The sequence below is a fragment of the Microchirus variegatus genome (assembly GCF_963457635.1).
Source record: "Microchirus variegatus genome assembly, chromosome: 6".
Classification (NCBI taxonomy): Eukaryota; Metazoa; Chordata; class Actinopteri; order Pleuronectiformes; family Soleidae; genus Microchirus; species Microchirus variegatus.
Window position 1 is genome coordinate 21,961,561 of NC_139807.1, and position 17,371 is coordinate 21,978,931.

The 17,371-nt window shown below is 40.9% G+C and overlaps 1 protein-coding gene across 1 annotated transcript in view; it reads left to right on the top strand.

Annotated features, from left to right (window-relative positions):
• prkcz (protein kinase C, zeta) overlaps positions 1-17,371 on the top strand; it is a gene marked incomplete at both ends in the record, with an annotated part of 236,578 nt that overhangs the window by 102,163 nt on the left and 117,044 nt on the right. The window contains one exon of the mRNA XM_083891163.1: positions 11,829-11,914. Coding sequence (XP_083747289.1) covers positions 11,829-11,914 — 86 coding nt within the window. The remainder of the gene's footprint in view (positions 1-11,828; positions 11,915-17,371) is intronic.

The following is a 17,371-nucleotide window of genomic DNA, read 5'->3' on the forward strand; positions in this document are numbered from 1 at the left end:
TGATGTTTGTATCGCTCAGGGTTTAACTGCAGGTTAAACTTCACACAAATCAGACAATCGGACTGTTTTGTGTAAAAGAGTATTGTAAGATGCATTTATTAACGCATCTAAAGATCAAATTCTGCACTTTTCTTTACAATTAATGAATAATTTGACTGCACTATCTTGTCATACTTTGTCATATGTATCTGGTAAAAGTTGTGAAAGCTCTTGTTCTTTGGTCAGTTAATATATACTTGACTTAATATGCTGCCCCTGTCTTTATGTGGTTGCTGGACACATCTTGTGTCCTGTTAAGCTATTTTACATCATACATTAGATTCATGTAAATAATATTTGTTTATCAAGTTGCCATCTAGTGGACACAAGGAGGACTGTTAATCATCTAACAACACAATGATACTGTCTTTCTTTATGCACCTATTGAATGGGTCACCTTATCATTATCAGAAAAAATTGCCCCCCCAGAAATTTTCTTCAGGAGCCGCCAGTGATCAGTTCGTTCCTCAGCCACAGTTCTCCAGCTCTCTGTGTGTCAGAACTTTTGTATAATATTAATGTTTAATTTATTGTAACTTTGAATTTTAGATTTATATTAAAGTCGCACTGTCATTGTATACGTATTAACATATAATGGACATTATTTTATAGTGTATAAAATATTTAAAATGTGAAAATAACAACAATATATGTATTCATTAAAAGTATTTTATATGTTTATTCATCAACACTGTAGGTGGCGGTAATGAGGCTTAAGTGCTTGGTGCTTGGCGCCACCCCCCATTCAAACAGTAGAACAAGAAAGTCCGCTGCTGTTCCAATTGAAGAATCGTGCTTGTGTACTCCCGTACTCGGCAAGTATGTTCTTCAGTCGTACTTCTCAAGTATGTACTTTCCAAGTAAGCAAGTACATACTGGCATACTTGGGTATTGAGAAACGGCCCGTGTGTCAGTTCGTTCGTACGCGCGAATCATGAGTGAGTCAGTGAACTGACAGTGTGAACGAATCACAGCAGCACGGCAGACACAGTTCTTCTTACGAGTCACTCCCTCCTCGCTTGGCGCACGTTGGCTGGCGTCGTTTGCCGAAGATTGACGAGTGATTCACAGTACGTGGCAGTTCCACTCCCGGCCACCACGCTCGCTGCTGAGCTCAACTGAACTAAGAAAGGAAAGAATCAGTTCATGAAGTGATCCCAGTCAGTTCGTTCACTCAAATGATTCGTACGTTCGAACGAATCACTCCTGACCGACACAACACTACTCGACGCCATTGCTCACTGTAGCCAGAAGCACAACAACCTTGCGCAGCGACCCCTACTGATCGGGCGGGTTATTGCAGCGCGTATCCGTCACCACAACGCAGAAGTATGAAGGCTTGCGTCGTCTCCGTGGTGACGCAGTCGGATAACGCATATGAAGTCGGAGAAGTATAATGTGGCCTTTAGCCTCACGCAGAGCGATACCCGGCGACGCATGGACATCACCAGGTTGTCGATCGTGGCCTGGGGGATGCCGTCCCATTCCTCCTGCAGAGCCACTTGATGTTGGCGGCCGTTCTGGGAAACTGAAACCCGCTGGCAGACACGCCTATCCAGAACACCCCAAAGGTGTTTGATAGGTGACATGTCTGGTGAATACTGCGTCATTCAGTTGTGTTGCCACAGCTGTAACACGCAACCCAGCACTCAGCATACCAATGGCCCGCTCCCTCATGATTTGTGACATCTGTGGCATATCGATCATTAGTGTAGTCACATTATTTTGTTTTTAATGCAAACGTTTTGACCAGACAGTTTGAAAGTTTATATAATATTAAAGTTTTATTTATTTTAACATTGAATGTTAGATTCATATTTAAGTTGCACTGTCATTGTGTATGTATTTAAATACAATTTACACTATATGTGTATGTGTATATATATACAGTATATATGTAGTCTAAATATATGTCTAATATATATTACTCTACACTGCTGTAATATCTATTTTCCATATAATACTGTATATTAAAAAAATTATAATAACAATAATAATAATAATAATTAAGTAAAATATGAAAATAATAACAATATATATGCATTTATTAAAAGTATTGTATATCTTAATTTATCAACACTAGGTAGCGGTAATGAGGCTTAAGCACCTGGTGCCACCTGCCATTCAATTGGTAGTTGGCTAGTATGTACTCCAGTTGTACTTCTCAAGTATGTATACTTCCCAAGTATGCAAGTACATATTTGCATACTTGGGTATTGAGAAAGGGCCTTTGTTATGTTTTATGGAAAAACTCTGATCGTCGTTTTCAAGCCCTAACCACGTGCTTTTTGCTCCTCAAACCTAACCACACTGATCATCAACCACATTCACCAGGAAATGAAGATCGAGAAGTGGTTAAAAAACTATTGTGCTGAAAAGCAGGTCTTTATAAGCTCACACAAATCTATGGTTTGCCGAAATGTACAGGCAGGCAAAAACTATTATACAGCGACTAGACAATGCAGGAGCACATAATATGTATAAAAAAAGTGGATTTTGGGTTATATAAACCCATAAATACTACACAGTGTCCCTTTAAAAGTCAAAGTAACAAAGTTAGTCATGGTTCTATTGAACTGTTGAACATTGATCCTCTCGCCTCTGTTTGGAAGTGCACCTGAAATAATAACCTCACCGCATGTAATGTATCTCCACAGCTGGCAGCAGAAAACAAAATGTCCACAAATTAACTTTATTCTGTATTGAAAAACATCTTTAAATTACGTGTTTTGGGAAAATGTGACATATAAACATCTTTAAATTTGAGTGAGATAAAGTTCAAAGTGGGAGTAGAGGACCACAATTTGAAAACAAACGTCATATTTGATTTGATTTGATTTACAGTGTTAAGAGGATATTTGAGTGTGTTTTTATCTCGGAGAACATGTTGGCCTTACTGACTTTGCGTAAATGTAACCACAATAACCTGAAAAATAATTAGTATAATCCTCATTTTCCTTGTGTCAAATCACCAATGTTGTTGATATCCAAGTCTGTAGACATGTAAATGACAACCCATCAGTCTCATTATTAAAATTATAATTTTGATGGTCACAGTTTTGGTCTGGTGTACATGATTCCAGCTGATGTTAAAATCAAACGCAGCCTCAATGCATTGTGATCTTTTTCTTCTATTAATCTTTCTTTTGAAGACTTTTTGAGGGAGAGGTCATGTGCCGTTAGTAGTAACTTGTGTGCTGCTGCTGTTTCCCTGAGAAACAATATCTGGAAATGAGTCAAGCGCTCGTAAATGTCCTGTCCTGGATAGTTATGGTAGCACCACCCTGTCACCCTGCTCCGCTGCTCCACGTATAAGCTACAGTATCACACCAGCAGGCCGTCTTCTCCTCTTTATACCCTCCACGGACAAAATGGCAGGACTGTGCGTGTTGGCCTTTGCATCTGGAGGTGTAGTATTGTGTTTCTGATGCGCATGGTTTGACTTGCCTGCAGTGTTCCTTCTTTTCTCACTCTCATTCTGGCAGCTTGCAAGGAAAAATAGGGCAGAGCGAGTCTGGTGCTGCTCTGGAGGGAGATGTTGTAATAGGTCATCTGTCGGAAGGACTGCCAGCCATATGTAAATGGTGTGTGTGTGTGTGGTGCAGCAAGGCATTTTATCACCTTCAAGCCTAGAAACATGTAAACAGAAAATAATCCTCACCCTTGAGCTCTTAAGTGATTTTTAATCATAATTTTCACATACTCTTCCTGGTTTTCAATGGTCCAGCCTTGAATATTTCTGGAAAAATGTTAGTTGACGATACATACGGAGATGTTCTTTAGATAGAATTTAGCGGAGGCTGAGCCCACTTTTTTGCCCTCATGACAATGAAATTTAAACACCTATTTTTCCTAAAAGACAATTTAAATTAGATTATAATTATAATTATTGCTTTATGTGTCCCAGAGGAGCAATTTAAGGCACGTAGAGTTGTACACATTTACAAGAGACAAACAGAAGACAATGTAAATGTTTTTTTTTTTTTACCTATTTTGGATATTTTCATTTTTAATGTTTCCTTTACAAGACCTAACTAACCGGAAGTGAAGGAGCTGGCTTATGTTTTAGCGGAAGTTGTGAGTGAAGGTCTGTGCATATAGACCACTGGATGAAGTAAACAATAACATCTGCTATAACCAGAAATAGACATGTGTTTCACTGCATTTATGGTGTGACTCTCTTTTAGACGCGTTTCCCCTTTTTCTTTAGGTTCCTTTGCAGCATATGAAATTGTTGCTGGTGGAGTTATCTTTATTATCACAATACTGTAAAACAAATAATATATTGCGATATATACTCAACAGCTATACAGCAGCTGTAGTGAGAGTGAGCACCATTTAGTGGACTGTTAAGTTAAATGTTTATTCATATCATCATAAAATAGTCAGAAATCAACCCCCCAACCTTAAGTTGTAGTAAAAGAGCCAACAGGGGGCGCCCTCTTGTTATCTCTCCTGTAATTGGGTGAGGTCTCCTGTGACAGAAACCGAGAGTAGGTGCAGAGCTGTCATTTTCTCTCTCAGATCACTTCATTTATATTACACACAAACACATAGAGCCACACAGTTTGTGTAGTGGTTAGCGATCTTGCCCTTGCAGCAAAAACACCTGGGTTCAAGCCTCGGTTGGAACAAGGGCCTTTCTGCATGTTCTCCCCGTGTGTGTGTGGGTTTTCTCCATGGTCTGCGTCTTCCTCCCGCAGTCCAAAAATAGGCAATATGGGGATGAGGTAGTGAATGGTTGTTTGTCTCTATGTGTGGCCCTGCGATGGACTGCCAAAATGTCCAGGCTGTGAGCCCGCCTATCGCCCTATGTCAGCTGAGATTGGCACAGCGCCCCCTGCAACACTTAAAGATAAAGTGATCAATAGTGGATGGACAGACACATAGACACATTTTTGTGAAGTTAATAATCAATAATGACAAAAACAGAGCTGCAGTTTGTTTACAATCTCACCGTGATTTCTCTGTGAATATTACTGAATCATTAAAGAAACATATCATCCGTTTATTCATTTTCTATTGCCAATTGACCTAATCAATTTTAATGAGTGGTATATTTATCTACGTACAACAGAGACGTCCAAAAAACCACTCTAAGGGCCTGATTTACTAAGATTCCAAATAGAGAGCGCTAAATTGCGTGCACGAGCAGAAAGACCGCAACTGTTACTGGATTACGTTTTGCGGGTGAACTACTAAGATTGCGACCGCAATTGACTACAGGCTCAGAAGTGGTTAAGACTGCTCTATTTAAATTAGGATTTTGCGCGAGTCAAGGGTTGTCCACATGGAGAAAGAGCAGACTCAACGGAAGCAGAAGAAATTTGAAGCCACTGAACAGAAAGTACAGCTGATGTTCTGCGATGAGCAGATAACTGGGATCGAGGCATATATGACATCCTTGTTCCCCGGGTCCATAGGACCTTTTATTATTATTGTTATTATTATTGTTGTTATTATTATTTATATATATTATATTTTAATCCTGCATCGGTATTTTGGACAGATCCATCATTACCTGACGTATCAAGCAAAGAAAACTATGGACTATGGATGTTGCCGTAAAAAAAAAAAGAAGAAGGTGCTGCGCTCTCCTCCTGACTCACCTGCAGCTCACTGACAGCTGCCAGGGGGCGCTCTGCTGTTTCTCTCAAGATTACACAAAGGTCTACTTTCAATTGATGTGTGACTTTTTGTCAATAAGTAAATAAATTAAAAAAAGCCGATCATCACAACGGCTTTTTTGCCCATCTGAGGGACGCACTCCTTGTTGCGCCCTGTTAGTAGATCAGCATCAACGCAAATTTGTGTGAGCTTTAGTAAATCAAGCCCTAAGAGGAAAACATTAATTCAGCCTCTGTGTAACCACACAGCTATTCATCGTCTGTCTGTTTAAAGACATTAAGCCAAGAGCTGCAATTTACCACTTTGTCCAAACATCTGTTGGAATTAATTATTTAATCACAGGCGCACTGTATTTAGCATCTGACGTGGGCACTGAGGAAGCGTGACATGGTGTTGGTTCACTTTCCTCACATGAGCTGTCTCAGCGACACATTGTGTTGTCGCCTTCCCCTACCCTATCTAAAATAAGTGTATTTTGACCAGTGTCGGACCAATACCAATAACGAGTATCGGCTCATCCCCTCAAAAAGATACCAGATTTATTTACAGTGATACAGAGAACTAGCAATAACATACTAGAATATTTAACTAAACCTACAAAGATGAAAATATGCTAGGTTTGATAACTGATTGATGACTAATTAAAGTGGTTTGTCTTCTTAAATTGGATTATTTTATTTAAAAAAAGACGTGATTGGTTTGGAGACAAAACAGGACATTTGAGAACCTCATCATTTCGATGTTTGGGAAACTCAGATGAACATTTTATGATATTTTGTCGACCAAACAACTAATCCATTGTTCTAGAAAATAATCTAGTGGTTCATTTATTATGAAAATAATGGTTAGCTGATGTTTGTGTTAATTTATAAGGAAATCAGATGTAACCGAATAAGCCAGACATCAACAATGAATATGTGCAAGGTGTAATTAATAGTATAGTTTGTGCAGGGTAAAGAAGAAATGATTTTTAGCTTCATTTTAAGTGATATTTGGCTCTTAAAACCACGTGGAACAAGATTTCACCTGAGGTCGTGCAAATTTAAACACAGCTGCTGAACACAGACATTAAATCAGAAACTTTAATCAGTGCTGTGGCACAATCTGTTTTCAGAAGAGAGAAAGGACATGTTGTTCCCCACTGCTTTTGCAGATGGTGTTTTCCTGACATCTCTGCCAACGAAGAATAGCTGGTGTACTGTATGGTATAGCTGGTCTGTGGCTACCATTGCAGCAGAGGTAAAAATGAGTGCAGGAGATTTCCTGTTGAGAATCAGCATACCACTTCCCTCTAGTATGTGGTATTGATCATTCATTCATATGGCTGAGTTGTTAACCAGGTCATTTAGATAAAAATTACCACTCAGTGCTCACTTCACTGGACTTATATCACACTGCAACTAAAGGTTATTTTCATAATTGATTAATCTCTTGATCGTTTTCTCGATTCATCAAGTATTTGTTTTGTCCAGAAAATGTCAGAAAATGTTGAAAAATGTTTCGCAAACCTTGCCTTGGCAATGTTCTCAAATGTCTTGTTTTATTTCATTCTTCCTGACCGCCAGAGACGGTATGAAATACCTGGATATCCATCACGCGCATGCACAGATCGAGACGGAATACGTAAGTCACTTGACCTGGGTGACGGAAACGACCTGTATAAAGGAGGCTGGCACCCAGAGATCACCTCCTTTTCATCTTCTCGCCTTTCGCACTCGTTGCTATTTTTTGTCGCCTTAGCCAGTAGCCTGGTAACCTCACTGGTTACGGGTGTGCTTCATTCAACAGTCATGCATTCAACAATTTTGCTCCCATCGTTGCGGTGCGGTTGGAGCAAAACACATTCACACACCTGTGTTTCATAATCTGAGAACATGCAAAACATTTGTGCATTTGTAAACCCAAATGTGAACTAATGCATCAGAAGTTGTGCATCTGTGAAATAATTTCTCATTAATAAAATTGTATAGATCATTGTGCATTTTCTTGCAAGTCAATTCATACAAGTGATCGAATCTGCTTCTACGAGTTTCAGCTGTTGTTTTCCGGACAGATACTTTTTCTCCTCGCTAGGTGGTATAAGTGATGCAAAAGGATTTGTAACTTGTGCACGCCGAGCGAATCGATCGACAAGAGAACAAGGCTTAGAGTGGGCGGGCCTTAGGAAGCTCTCTGCTGAGTTTTGAGTGACAGCTCGGAGTCGCAGATTCACGACACTAAAAGTGTCAAATATACGAGAAAATAAAGTTCCAGATTTATGAGATTAAAAGTACATTTCCATTTTATTACATATATAGACTCTCTATATAGACTCTCTATATAGACTCTATATATAGACTCTATATATAGACTCTATATAGATTTCTCCCACTGTTTTATACATACAGTATGAACCGTATCTATATCAGTTCAGTCTGTGTGCTGCCGGCTGCCTCGCTGCGCTGGGGGAGAGATACAGTCTTTGTGGGTGACAGCAGCTGGATAACCTGCCTTCACCAGCTGACTGACAGACATTTACTAAACCAGATAGTTTTAATAACGGCTCCATGGGAAGAAATCAACAGTGTTTAACTGATTCATCTACTTTTTTTCTTCGCCCAGGCAAAGCCTTGATTGTGCACCTATCTCTGGGGAGAGGCGGAGGAGGGTGCTGTGTCTCGTCAAGCGTAGCGACAACAGTAGTGACAACAACACACGGGCGTGACAGATTTTAATTTTTTTAACTTTATTGTCTTTAGTTAGTTTTACAAATAAACTTACAACAGTAAGTGAGTAGTAGTAAAGGGAAGAAACCTTGATATCTGACAAGGTTTGATTAGTTAATAGTGTGAAAAAATGTGAAAAAAGTATAACAGCGGAGCTCCAGGGGGTGTGTGTGTGGTGCTTGTTGTATCCGCTCTGGGGCTCCAGGGAGGCGGGTAGGTGGTGGTCGTTGTCCCTGCTGTGGAGCTCCAGGGTGTGGAGCAGGGAAATTTGTGAAAATTAAGAAAATAGTAAAGTTAAACTAATGTTAAACAGTTAATATTAATCTAAATACAGTGGTATGCAAAAGTTTGGGCACCTCTGTAAATGTTCATGATTTTCCTTTATAAATCATTGGTTGTTTGAATAAGAAATTTCAGTTAAATATATCATATAGGAGACAAACACAGTGATATTTGAGAAGTGAAATTAAGTTTATATGATTTACAGAAAGTGTGCAAGAATTATTTAAACAAAATTAGGCATGTGCATACGTTTAGGCAACACAAAAGAAAAATGTTGTGCTTCTTCCAGAAATAACAGACTCTAAACGCTTCCTATAGCTTCCAATTAGGAGGGTATTTTGGACCATTCTTCTTTACAAAACATCTCTAGTTCAGTCCGGTTTGATGGTTTCCGAGCATGGACAGTCTGCTTTAAATCACACCACAAATGTTCAATAATATTCAGGTCTGGGGACTGAGATGGTCATTCCAGAACGTTGTATTTGTTCCTCTGCATGAATGCCTTAGTAGATTTTGAGCAGTGTTTAGGTCATTGTCTTGTTGAAAGATCCAGCCCCGACACAACTTCAAGTTTGTCACTGATTCCTGGACATTGTTCTCCAGAATCTGCTGATGTTGAGTGGAATCCATGTGACCCTCAACTTTAACAAGATTCCGAGTCCCTGCTCTGGCCACACAGCCCCACAGCATGATGGAACCACCACCTAATTTTACTGTAGGTAGCAAGTGTTTTTCTTGGAATACTGTGTTCTTTTTCTTCCATGCATAACGCCCCATGTTTTGCCCAAATAACTCTATTTTAGTTTCATCAGTCCACAGAACCTTATTCCAAATGTGCTTTAGCATACCTCAAGTGACTCAGTTTGTGACGGGTGCAGAGAAAAGGCTTTTTCTGCATTACTCTTCCATACAGCATCTCCTTGTGTAAAGTGCGCTGAATAGTTGAACGATGCACAGTGACACCATCTGCAGCAAGATGATGTTGTAGGTCTTTGGAGCTGGTCTGTGGGTTGACTGTGACTGTTCTCACCATCCTTCATCTCTGCTTATCTGAGATTTTTCTTGGTCTGCCACTTCAGGCCTTAACTAGAACTGTGCCTGGGGTCTTCCAATTCCTCACAATGTTCCTCACAGTTGAAACTGTAACAAATATACCTTCATACGGATGAGCTGATCCGTTAACTGCTCAAAGAGAGAGAGAAGAGAGTTCTGTCGTGGGGAGTTCATAATCTGCTCTGTGCCTCAGCCAAGTTTCTCTTTTGCACAAAGAGACTTTCCAGCATTTAATAGGTGCTGTTCCACCGTGTACTCACATCTTGTTGCAATGGTTTTATTGGTGTTCCAAACTGATCTTGGACAGACTCTAAGCGGGTATAGACAGGCGCGTGCTGGCCGCAGTTTTTGCGTGCGTCATCACAACAACGTTTCGGTGGTTACCGGGGGAAACGGGAGGAAAAATAGGGTGTTTTAGGGCGTCCTGCGCGTGGCTCCTGTCTTTGTCACATTACAGCAGTCCCACAGTCAGTCTTATCCTCGAACTTCCCACTAACGGTCCATTGACTCTGTTGAACATCGTGGTTATATCCTGATTGTAGCAAGTGTTGACTGATATCTTCTCCCTAAAATAACAACAGCACATGGCCAGTGTTGTAATGTAATAAAGAACAAATACTTTGTTACTGTACTTTAGTAAAATGTTCACATATCTCTACTTTTTCTTTACTTTGTTATTTATATTTCTGACAACTTTTATAGTTAGGGTGTGGTGATATCACATTCCAGTGCTTTTGTTGTTTTTTCGGCCAATCAGCTGACGGTCATGAAGAAAATACATGGCTACTTAATATGCAGCCAAGGCAGCGAGTTTCCTCACTGCTGCTGTGGAGCTGTGTAAAAAAACGCAGAAGAACTAAATTGTGGCTATACTTCTGAACAAAGACAGACACCGAAATAGATCTAATTTCTGGTATGCGTTAGCATAAATATTAGCAGACTTCATCATCGAAAAATCAACAAACAGATGAATTATTTAGTGGCCAAAAGAGAGCAGGCATAACTGACACCTTGAGGAACAGACACAGTAGTTACTTCTGAGTATCTGTGCTCCAGTTTCTGTGATGAGTAGCTCATACAAAGTGTGGTTTCACTGACAGCTTTGACCAGGAGGGGGTTGTGCTACGCAAATGTGATGATTCTGTCTCTTGGCTCCCAGAAGGTGTAAATCTTTGAGGCTAAAATTTTTCCTCAAGCAGTTTAAGGAGTGCCTACATTCAAATGACCACATCTTCTTCAAATATTATCTGTTAAACATTGTTGGAAAGCTTAGAAATCACCCTTTAAGAAACAACTCAAAATGTCCCTCGGCCTACGTGTTCCCGGTTTTGCCATGGCTGGCCACAAATACTTTCACTTTTACTTCTAATACTCAAGTACATTTCATATCAGAAAATTACTTATGATACTTAAAGAGTAACTAAACCTCTGGTACCCCTGAGTATCGCAGGGGGCGTGATGATCGAGTGACAGCAAGTGTGAATTGCAGCAGTGGCAGCTTGCTGTGGTAATTCAAGTGGCAGCAGAGCTGCATTCTGCGTGAGACACACACATTTCAATAAGTTCACACACACTCACATTAAAATCGAAAATCAGATCTGGTATTAAAAAAAAATGTGGATTTTATTTTTAGGCCATGTCACGCAGCCCTAAAAGTCTGCAGTTTATTCATAGCTTAAAACATCCCTTCTTTTATAAATAGCTACATCTTCATGTTCTGATTTGAATAACAGTCTGCGAACACCAAAGTGTCACTCCATTATCATTATGGAGGAGAAGAAAAAAGGAGAGACTGAGGATTTGAAGAAGTAAAAGAGGCAGGAAGATGAATAAGAGAGAGAGAGAGAGAGAGAGAGAGAGAGAGAGAGAGAGGAGGTGGAGCAAAGCACCTTGGTGTGGCTGTGCGTGTTTACTTCATGGATTTATTTCCCTCACTTTGAACTCGAAAACAGAGAATGAAAACAGAGCCTGAGGACTTTTTTTACCTGAGCTTTTTCACTCTTTATTCCACCTCTTCCCTCCTTTCCATCCGTCCCCTCTCTATTGTAGTACTCCTCCACCCAGATCTTCACCAGTCCTTCACCATGCTGCTCCTCTACAACTGTTTTCTTTCTCTCCTAGAATCGATCTATCGCCGTGGGGCCAGAAGATGGAGGAAGCTCTACCGAGTCAACGGACACCTCTTCCAGGCCAAGAGCTTTAACAGGGTGAGTGTCTTTTGATATCACTAAAATTATAACTCTGGGGAAAAACAGCACAGCAGTGATGCCCGATCACTGCTTCCCTCAATTCGGCTAAATCACTGGGCAGAGAATGATGAAATCATGCTGTAGATCTTAACTTCATTTTTTGACTGCAACGTCATTGTGACCATTATTTTGACTAAATAATGTCAGAGCAAGAAGAGGCATTAGTCAGTGACTGATGTACAGCATCATTTAGGGTGGATACAGTAGCTGTTAGTACTTTCATAATGATTTCCTCTTATACTTTGAAGTTATTTTCTCTCCGATAGGAGTAGGAAATTTTAATTTACGTGCCGAAAGTTTTCAAAAAATACTGGAGGAACATTTGCACTCATCAGCCCAGAAGCTGCGCATGCGACGTACTTGGACATTCCAACATGACAATGATCCAAAAACACAAGGCCAAGTCGACCTGTCATTGGCTACAGCAAAACAAAGTGAAGGTTCTGGAGTGACCATCATAGTCTCCTGACCTCAATATCATTGATCATTGCTGTGAGATTGGGAATGAATTGCCATTGAAATTGACCATCCCCGTGATGCGCAGCACCCCTGTTTTGTCTGTGGGCCTTGGCATGTTCTGTATTGCATGCATTTTGTCTTGATCTGGCTGGACACCGCATGCAGACAGGATCTCTTGAACACCAAACTCACATTTACGCTTGTTGAGTTTTAGTCCATACTTTTGTATGCGTTCCATAACTCTGTTCAGCCTCTCGTTGTGCTCTTGGGCTGTGGACCCCATATGATGATGTCATCAATGTAGACTCGAACCCCATCCAAGCCCTCAATGATCTGCTCCATCACTCTGTGAAATATTTCAGGTGCTGACTTTATTCCAAAAGGCAGTCTGAGAAAACAGTGTCTGCCGAAGGGTGTTTTAAAGGTACAGTACTTTGTGCTGCTTTCATCCAATTTCAGCTGCCAGAAGCCTTGTGAGGCGTCAAGCTTCGTGAAGTAGGTGGCACCTGACATTTCACTGATGATCTCTTCACGTGTAGGTGTTTGATAATGTTCATGCTTTATGCTCTCATTTAAGTCTTTAGGGTCCATACATATTCTCAACTCTCCACTTTTTTTCTTTGTGATGACCATTGAGTTGACCCAGTCTGTAGGCTCATTAACCTTTTTGATCACCCCTAGCATGATCATTCTGTTGAGTTCTTTCTTTAGGCAGTCTTTCAGTGGTGCAGGAACTCTGTGTGCTGCATGCACAACTGGTTGGGCACCTTCATTCAACTGTATTTTATATGTGAAGCGCAAAACAGAAAAACCATTGAAAACATCTGAAAAGTTCTTAACAATTGTGTCCATGGAGTCATTTGTTGGGTTTATGGTTGGGATGATGCGATACACTCTTTTCACAAGCCCCAGTTCTTCACAGGCTCTGTCACCCAGAAGTGATTCACGTCCCTCATTCACAACAAAGAAGAATAGGTGGTGCACTTTTCCTTAAACTGTGACACTCAACCTGCATGTGCCCAAACGTTAAATTAGCCGCCCATTGTAGTCTTTCAGTCCAGATTATTTTCTTTTTAGTTGTGGCTTATTTTTCATTGCCTTTACATCACACATGCTTATGAGATTTGCTTTCGCACCAGTGTCCAATCTCATGGTGAATACAGTCCCATTTATCATTAGAGGAGCTTTCCATTTATGTTCTCTAGTAACATCATTTTCATTGTCTGGATTATCTAATTGTTCACTTTCACAATTCACCATTCCAAGAAAGAACGTGTCACTGAGATCAGGGTCCTCAACTAAGTTTACAGTTTTTCCTTTCTTCCCCTCTTTCCGTTTGGAGAAACATTGTATAGCAAAAAGATTCTTGCCTTGGCAACTTGAGCATTGCTTACCAAACGCTGGACACTGTCTAGGCTTGTGCTGTGAGCCGCAGCGATTGCAGTTAATCATCACGTCCTCCGACTGCTGTGCAGGCTGGGTCTGTGTGCGCCGTCTCCGCTGATACGACACTGCTCCAACTGCTGCCGCGCTTTCGCTCTGCGTCGATGCGACTGCAAACATCTCGCCGAACGTCTTCACATGCTTTTGGGACAGCTCACTCGCCTGACAGATCTTAATGGCTCCTGCCAGCGTCAGCTCCATCTCTCGTAGTAGCCTCTCTCTGACCTTTTGTAAAGAAGACAATCTGGTCCCACATCATGAAGTCCTTCAGCGTCGCAAAGCTGCAGGACTGCTCCTTTAGCCACAAGTCTGTCAGGAAGCTATCAAAGGACTCATGCTGTCACTGTGTACGAGAACGAAAGACGTATATCTCGTACGTCTCGTTCTTCAAACAATGAACAATGAGCATCAGATTTACTAAGCACTACATCCAACTTTGCACCATCTTCAGGACTGTGTTAAATACTTCTATGGCCTGTGGCCCTGCTATCGTTAGCAGCAAAGCTACCTTTCTTGCCTCCGGCTTTGTCTCAAGTCCCATAGCTGCCACATACAGGTGAAACTGCTGTTTGAAGGTGCACCAGTTCTCGTCGACATTCCCTGTTAGTTTCAAACTTTCAGGTAGTTTCAAATCCATGTCGTCCATTCGAGTTTACTCCTGGTACCATGTCATGTTCGTGTTCCAAGGATGAGGCCGTTTTGTTAGCCAGCAGCTGGGGTCGTACCTATGTTCCCCGGGTCCTATGTTCCCCGTTTTTCCCAAAAAAGGTCCACTTTGTATGTGACAGGGGAACATAGGACCCTTTTTTTGAAAAAGGGTAGGGTTAGGATTAGGGTTAGAGAAAGGGTCCTATGTTCCACATAGGACCTGGGGAACATAGGTACGGTCCCCCAGCAGCTTAGTTTATTGACTCACGTTCTCAACAACATACATGTGTGTCAATTTGGCTTCCTCTACCAGGTTATAAGGTACAATAGGTTGACTACTAACCAGTACTGCCACCTAGCGGTCACACATGTAATAACATCCAATCATAACAGTGGTTAGCACTCTTGCACACACACACAATGGTCCCTGCATGGACGTGTGGGTTTTAATTGTTTCCCCTCCTGCACCTGCTTTCACCCCACTCGTCTGGGGACTTAAAGCATTCTTACTCCAAAATGAACCAAGGCCACTCTGAGTTTCCTCTGAAGGAGAAGAAGGAAGATCAAGTTCTCTTGGTGCTGCACCTTTATGCTGTCAGCATTAACTGTAGCCAAAGGATCATATTATGTTGTCGTATCACATTTTTCCTCTCCCCTTGCTTTATGGGGTGACTTAAAAAATGCACAAGTGGGATTCCTTCACTTACTGTAATCCTGTAGTTTAAAAAAAAGAAAGAAAAACACATCAGAATACACAGTGTGAATCTGAGACGTATTGAATTGAATTGAATTGAATGACTTAATTCCTAAAACACACAGTGTAGTAGCATCAATGTGTCAGATTATTACACTCCTGCTGATGTAAGACACACAGTTTGGAGGCAATTATAATTGAGTTGCAGGGTGGAATAGAGGTTTCCTGGTTAGAGTGGAGTGTCTTCCATAGTCTGCTGTAGTCTTTATGTCTATAATGCACCAACATCTTGCTGACTCAGTACTTTGCCCCCAGCATTAAGTCCATGTAAGATGTGGTCATTAATACTGATACATTGCAATAAAAGTGAAATAGGTGCAGTACAGGCACACATTAGTACTCACAGCAAAATCCAGTGATCAGAGCGGTTAATCTATAGAGAAATGTAATTCAAACCACATAAACTGGACTGCTGCCATTACTTTATGCTACATTCATATAATGTTGTATGGCTGTTGTTACGACCGGTTCAACCGACCGACCCCCCCAAAAAGTCAGTGTCCCAAAGGGAACCCTGACTCTCCAATGACCAATTCACTGATTTCTATCAACACACATTCATTTATATTCACCTTTGCAGATAAATATACAATTAAAGTAAATGACTTAATTAGTGCTGTCAAACGATTAAAATATTTAATCGCATTAATGTCATAGTTATCTTGCGATTAATCGCACATTTTTATCTACTCTAAATGTCCCTTGATTTCTTTTTGTACCATTATTTTTCCTCATTTTAATACTTTTATCAACATAGAAAAGTGGATTGGCTTGCTTTGTGTAAATGTTATTTGCATATTTTGGCATACTGTAGTCTAGGGCTGAACAATTAATCGAAATGTATCTAAATTGCAATACAACTTACTGCAATTTCAAGACACAATATTTATAATGTAATATTTGTTCAAGCCAAAATCAACCCTAACCCAGTAAACTCATCGCAAAATGACATTGAAGTAATAATAAGTCGACTTTTTTCTTTGTATTAATTACTGCAAAGAAGAATTATAAAATTCTATGTATTAAATGAATTATTATTTTACCAAATATATTATGAACAGCCTAACCCTGGATTTCCACTGGACGCGGAACGGCCGCGGAACGGCATCGGCGCGGTCGCCGTTGCAAATCGCTTCCATTCTAATCCATGAGAGCATTCCCACCGCCCGCGCTGCGGCGCGTCTCAGCAGCGGCCCAGAAGCGGCTCGCCGCGCCGCATCGCTATCGATAGGAATCAGTTCTATTTTTTCCGTTGCCGCTGCTGAACCTCGTAAATTTCAACGAAGCAGATCGCACAAGACAGGAAGTCCGACACAGAATCAAAGTAAAACATTTCCGCCCCCCTTTCAAAATAAAACAAAATACGCAGGTCATATCGCCTGTCACAACTTCACATCAACATTACCTCGTGACCGGTGCTGCCAGGTAAACAGTCAATTAATCAGAGCGTCTCAGAGAGTCATAATGTACGACGAGAGACTGATTGTTGAAGTGGAGAAACATAAAATCATTTATGACACCAGATCAACAGTTCTTCCACGTTGGAGAATGAAAAGAAGCTGTGTTGTTTTACTTTATACACACAGCCTATCGCTGGATCTCGCGAACTCGCGTCCGTTCAAGATTATCGCGCGATCTTCCGTGAATACCGCCGGCTCCCAAGGCACCGCGCCGCTGCCGTAACGCGCCCTCACAACATGTATGGCATTTATAAGAAATTATATAATACTCAACCAAACTCTTTGGTAGTTATTCTTTTACTGACTAACACTGAATTTCACTGCAACTATTACAGCAAATATTGATTTCACAGCTATTTTTTTAAGTGCAACGTTGAACCCTGTGGTTTGCACCAAGTGATCAGAGGTGGCGGGGGGCCCTCAAAAGCGTCCATGTGCCCATCTAACGTTCCATTTAACGGCTTCATTCTTTTCCGGGCACGGAAATGAATAACGCCGAAGACACGCCAACAGTTCATATAACTATGTTGTAGTGATGGGTCGGTCGCGAATGAAACGGCTCTTAGAGCCGGCTCTTTGAAGTGAACGGCGGGAGCCGGCTCTTTCTTGGGAGCCGTGTTTTTTTTTTTTTGTCACTCTCTCTCTGTCTCA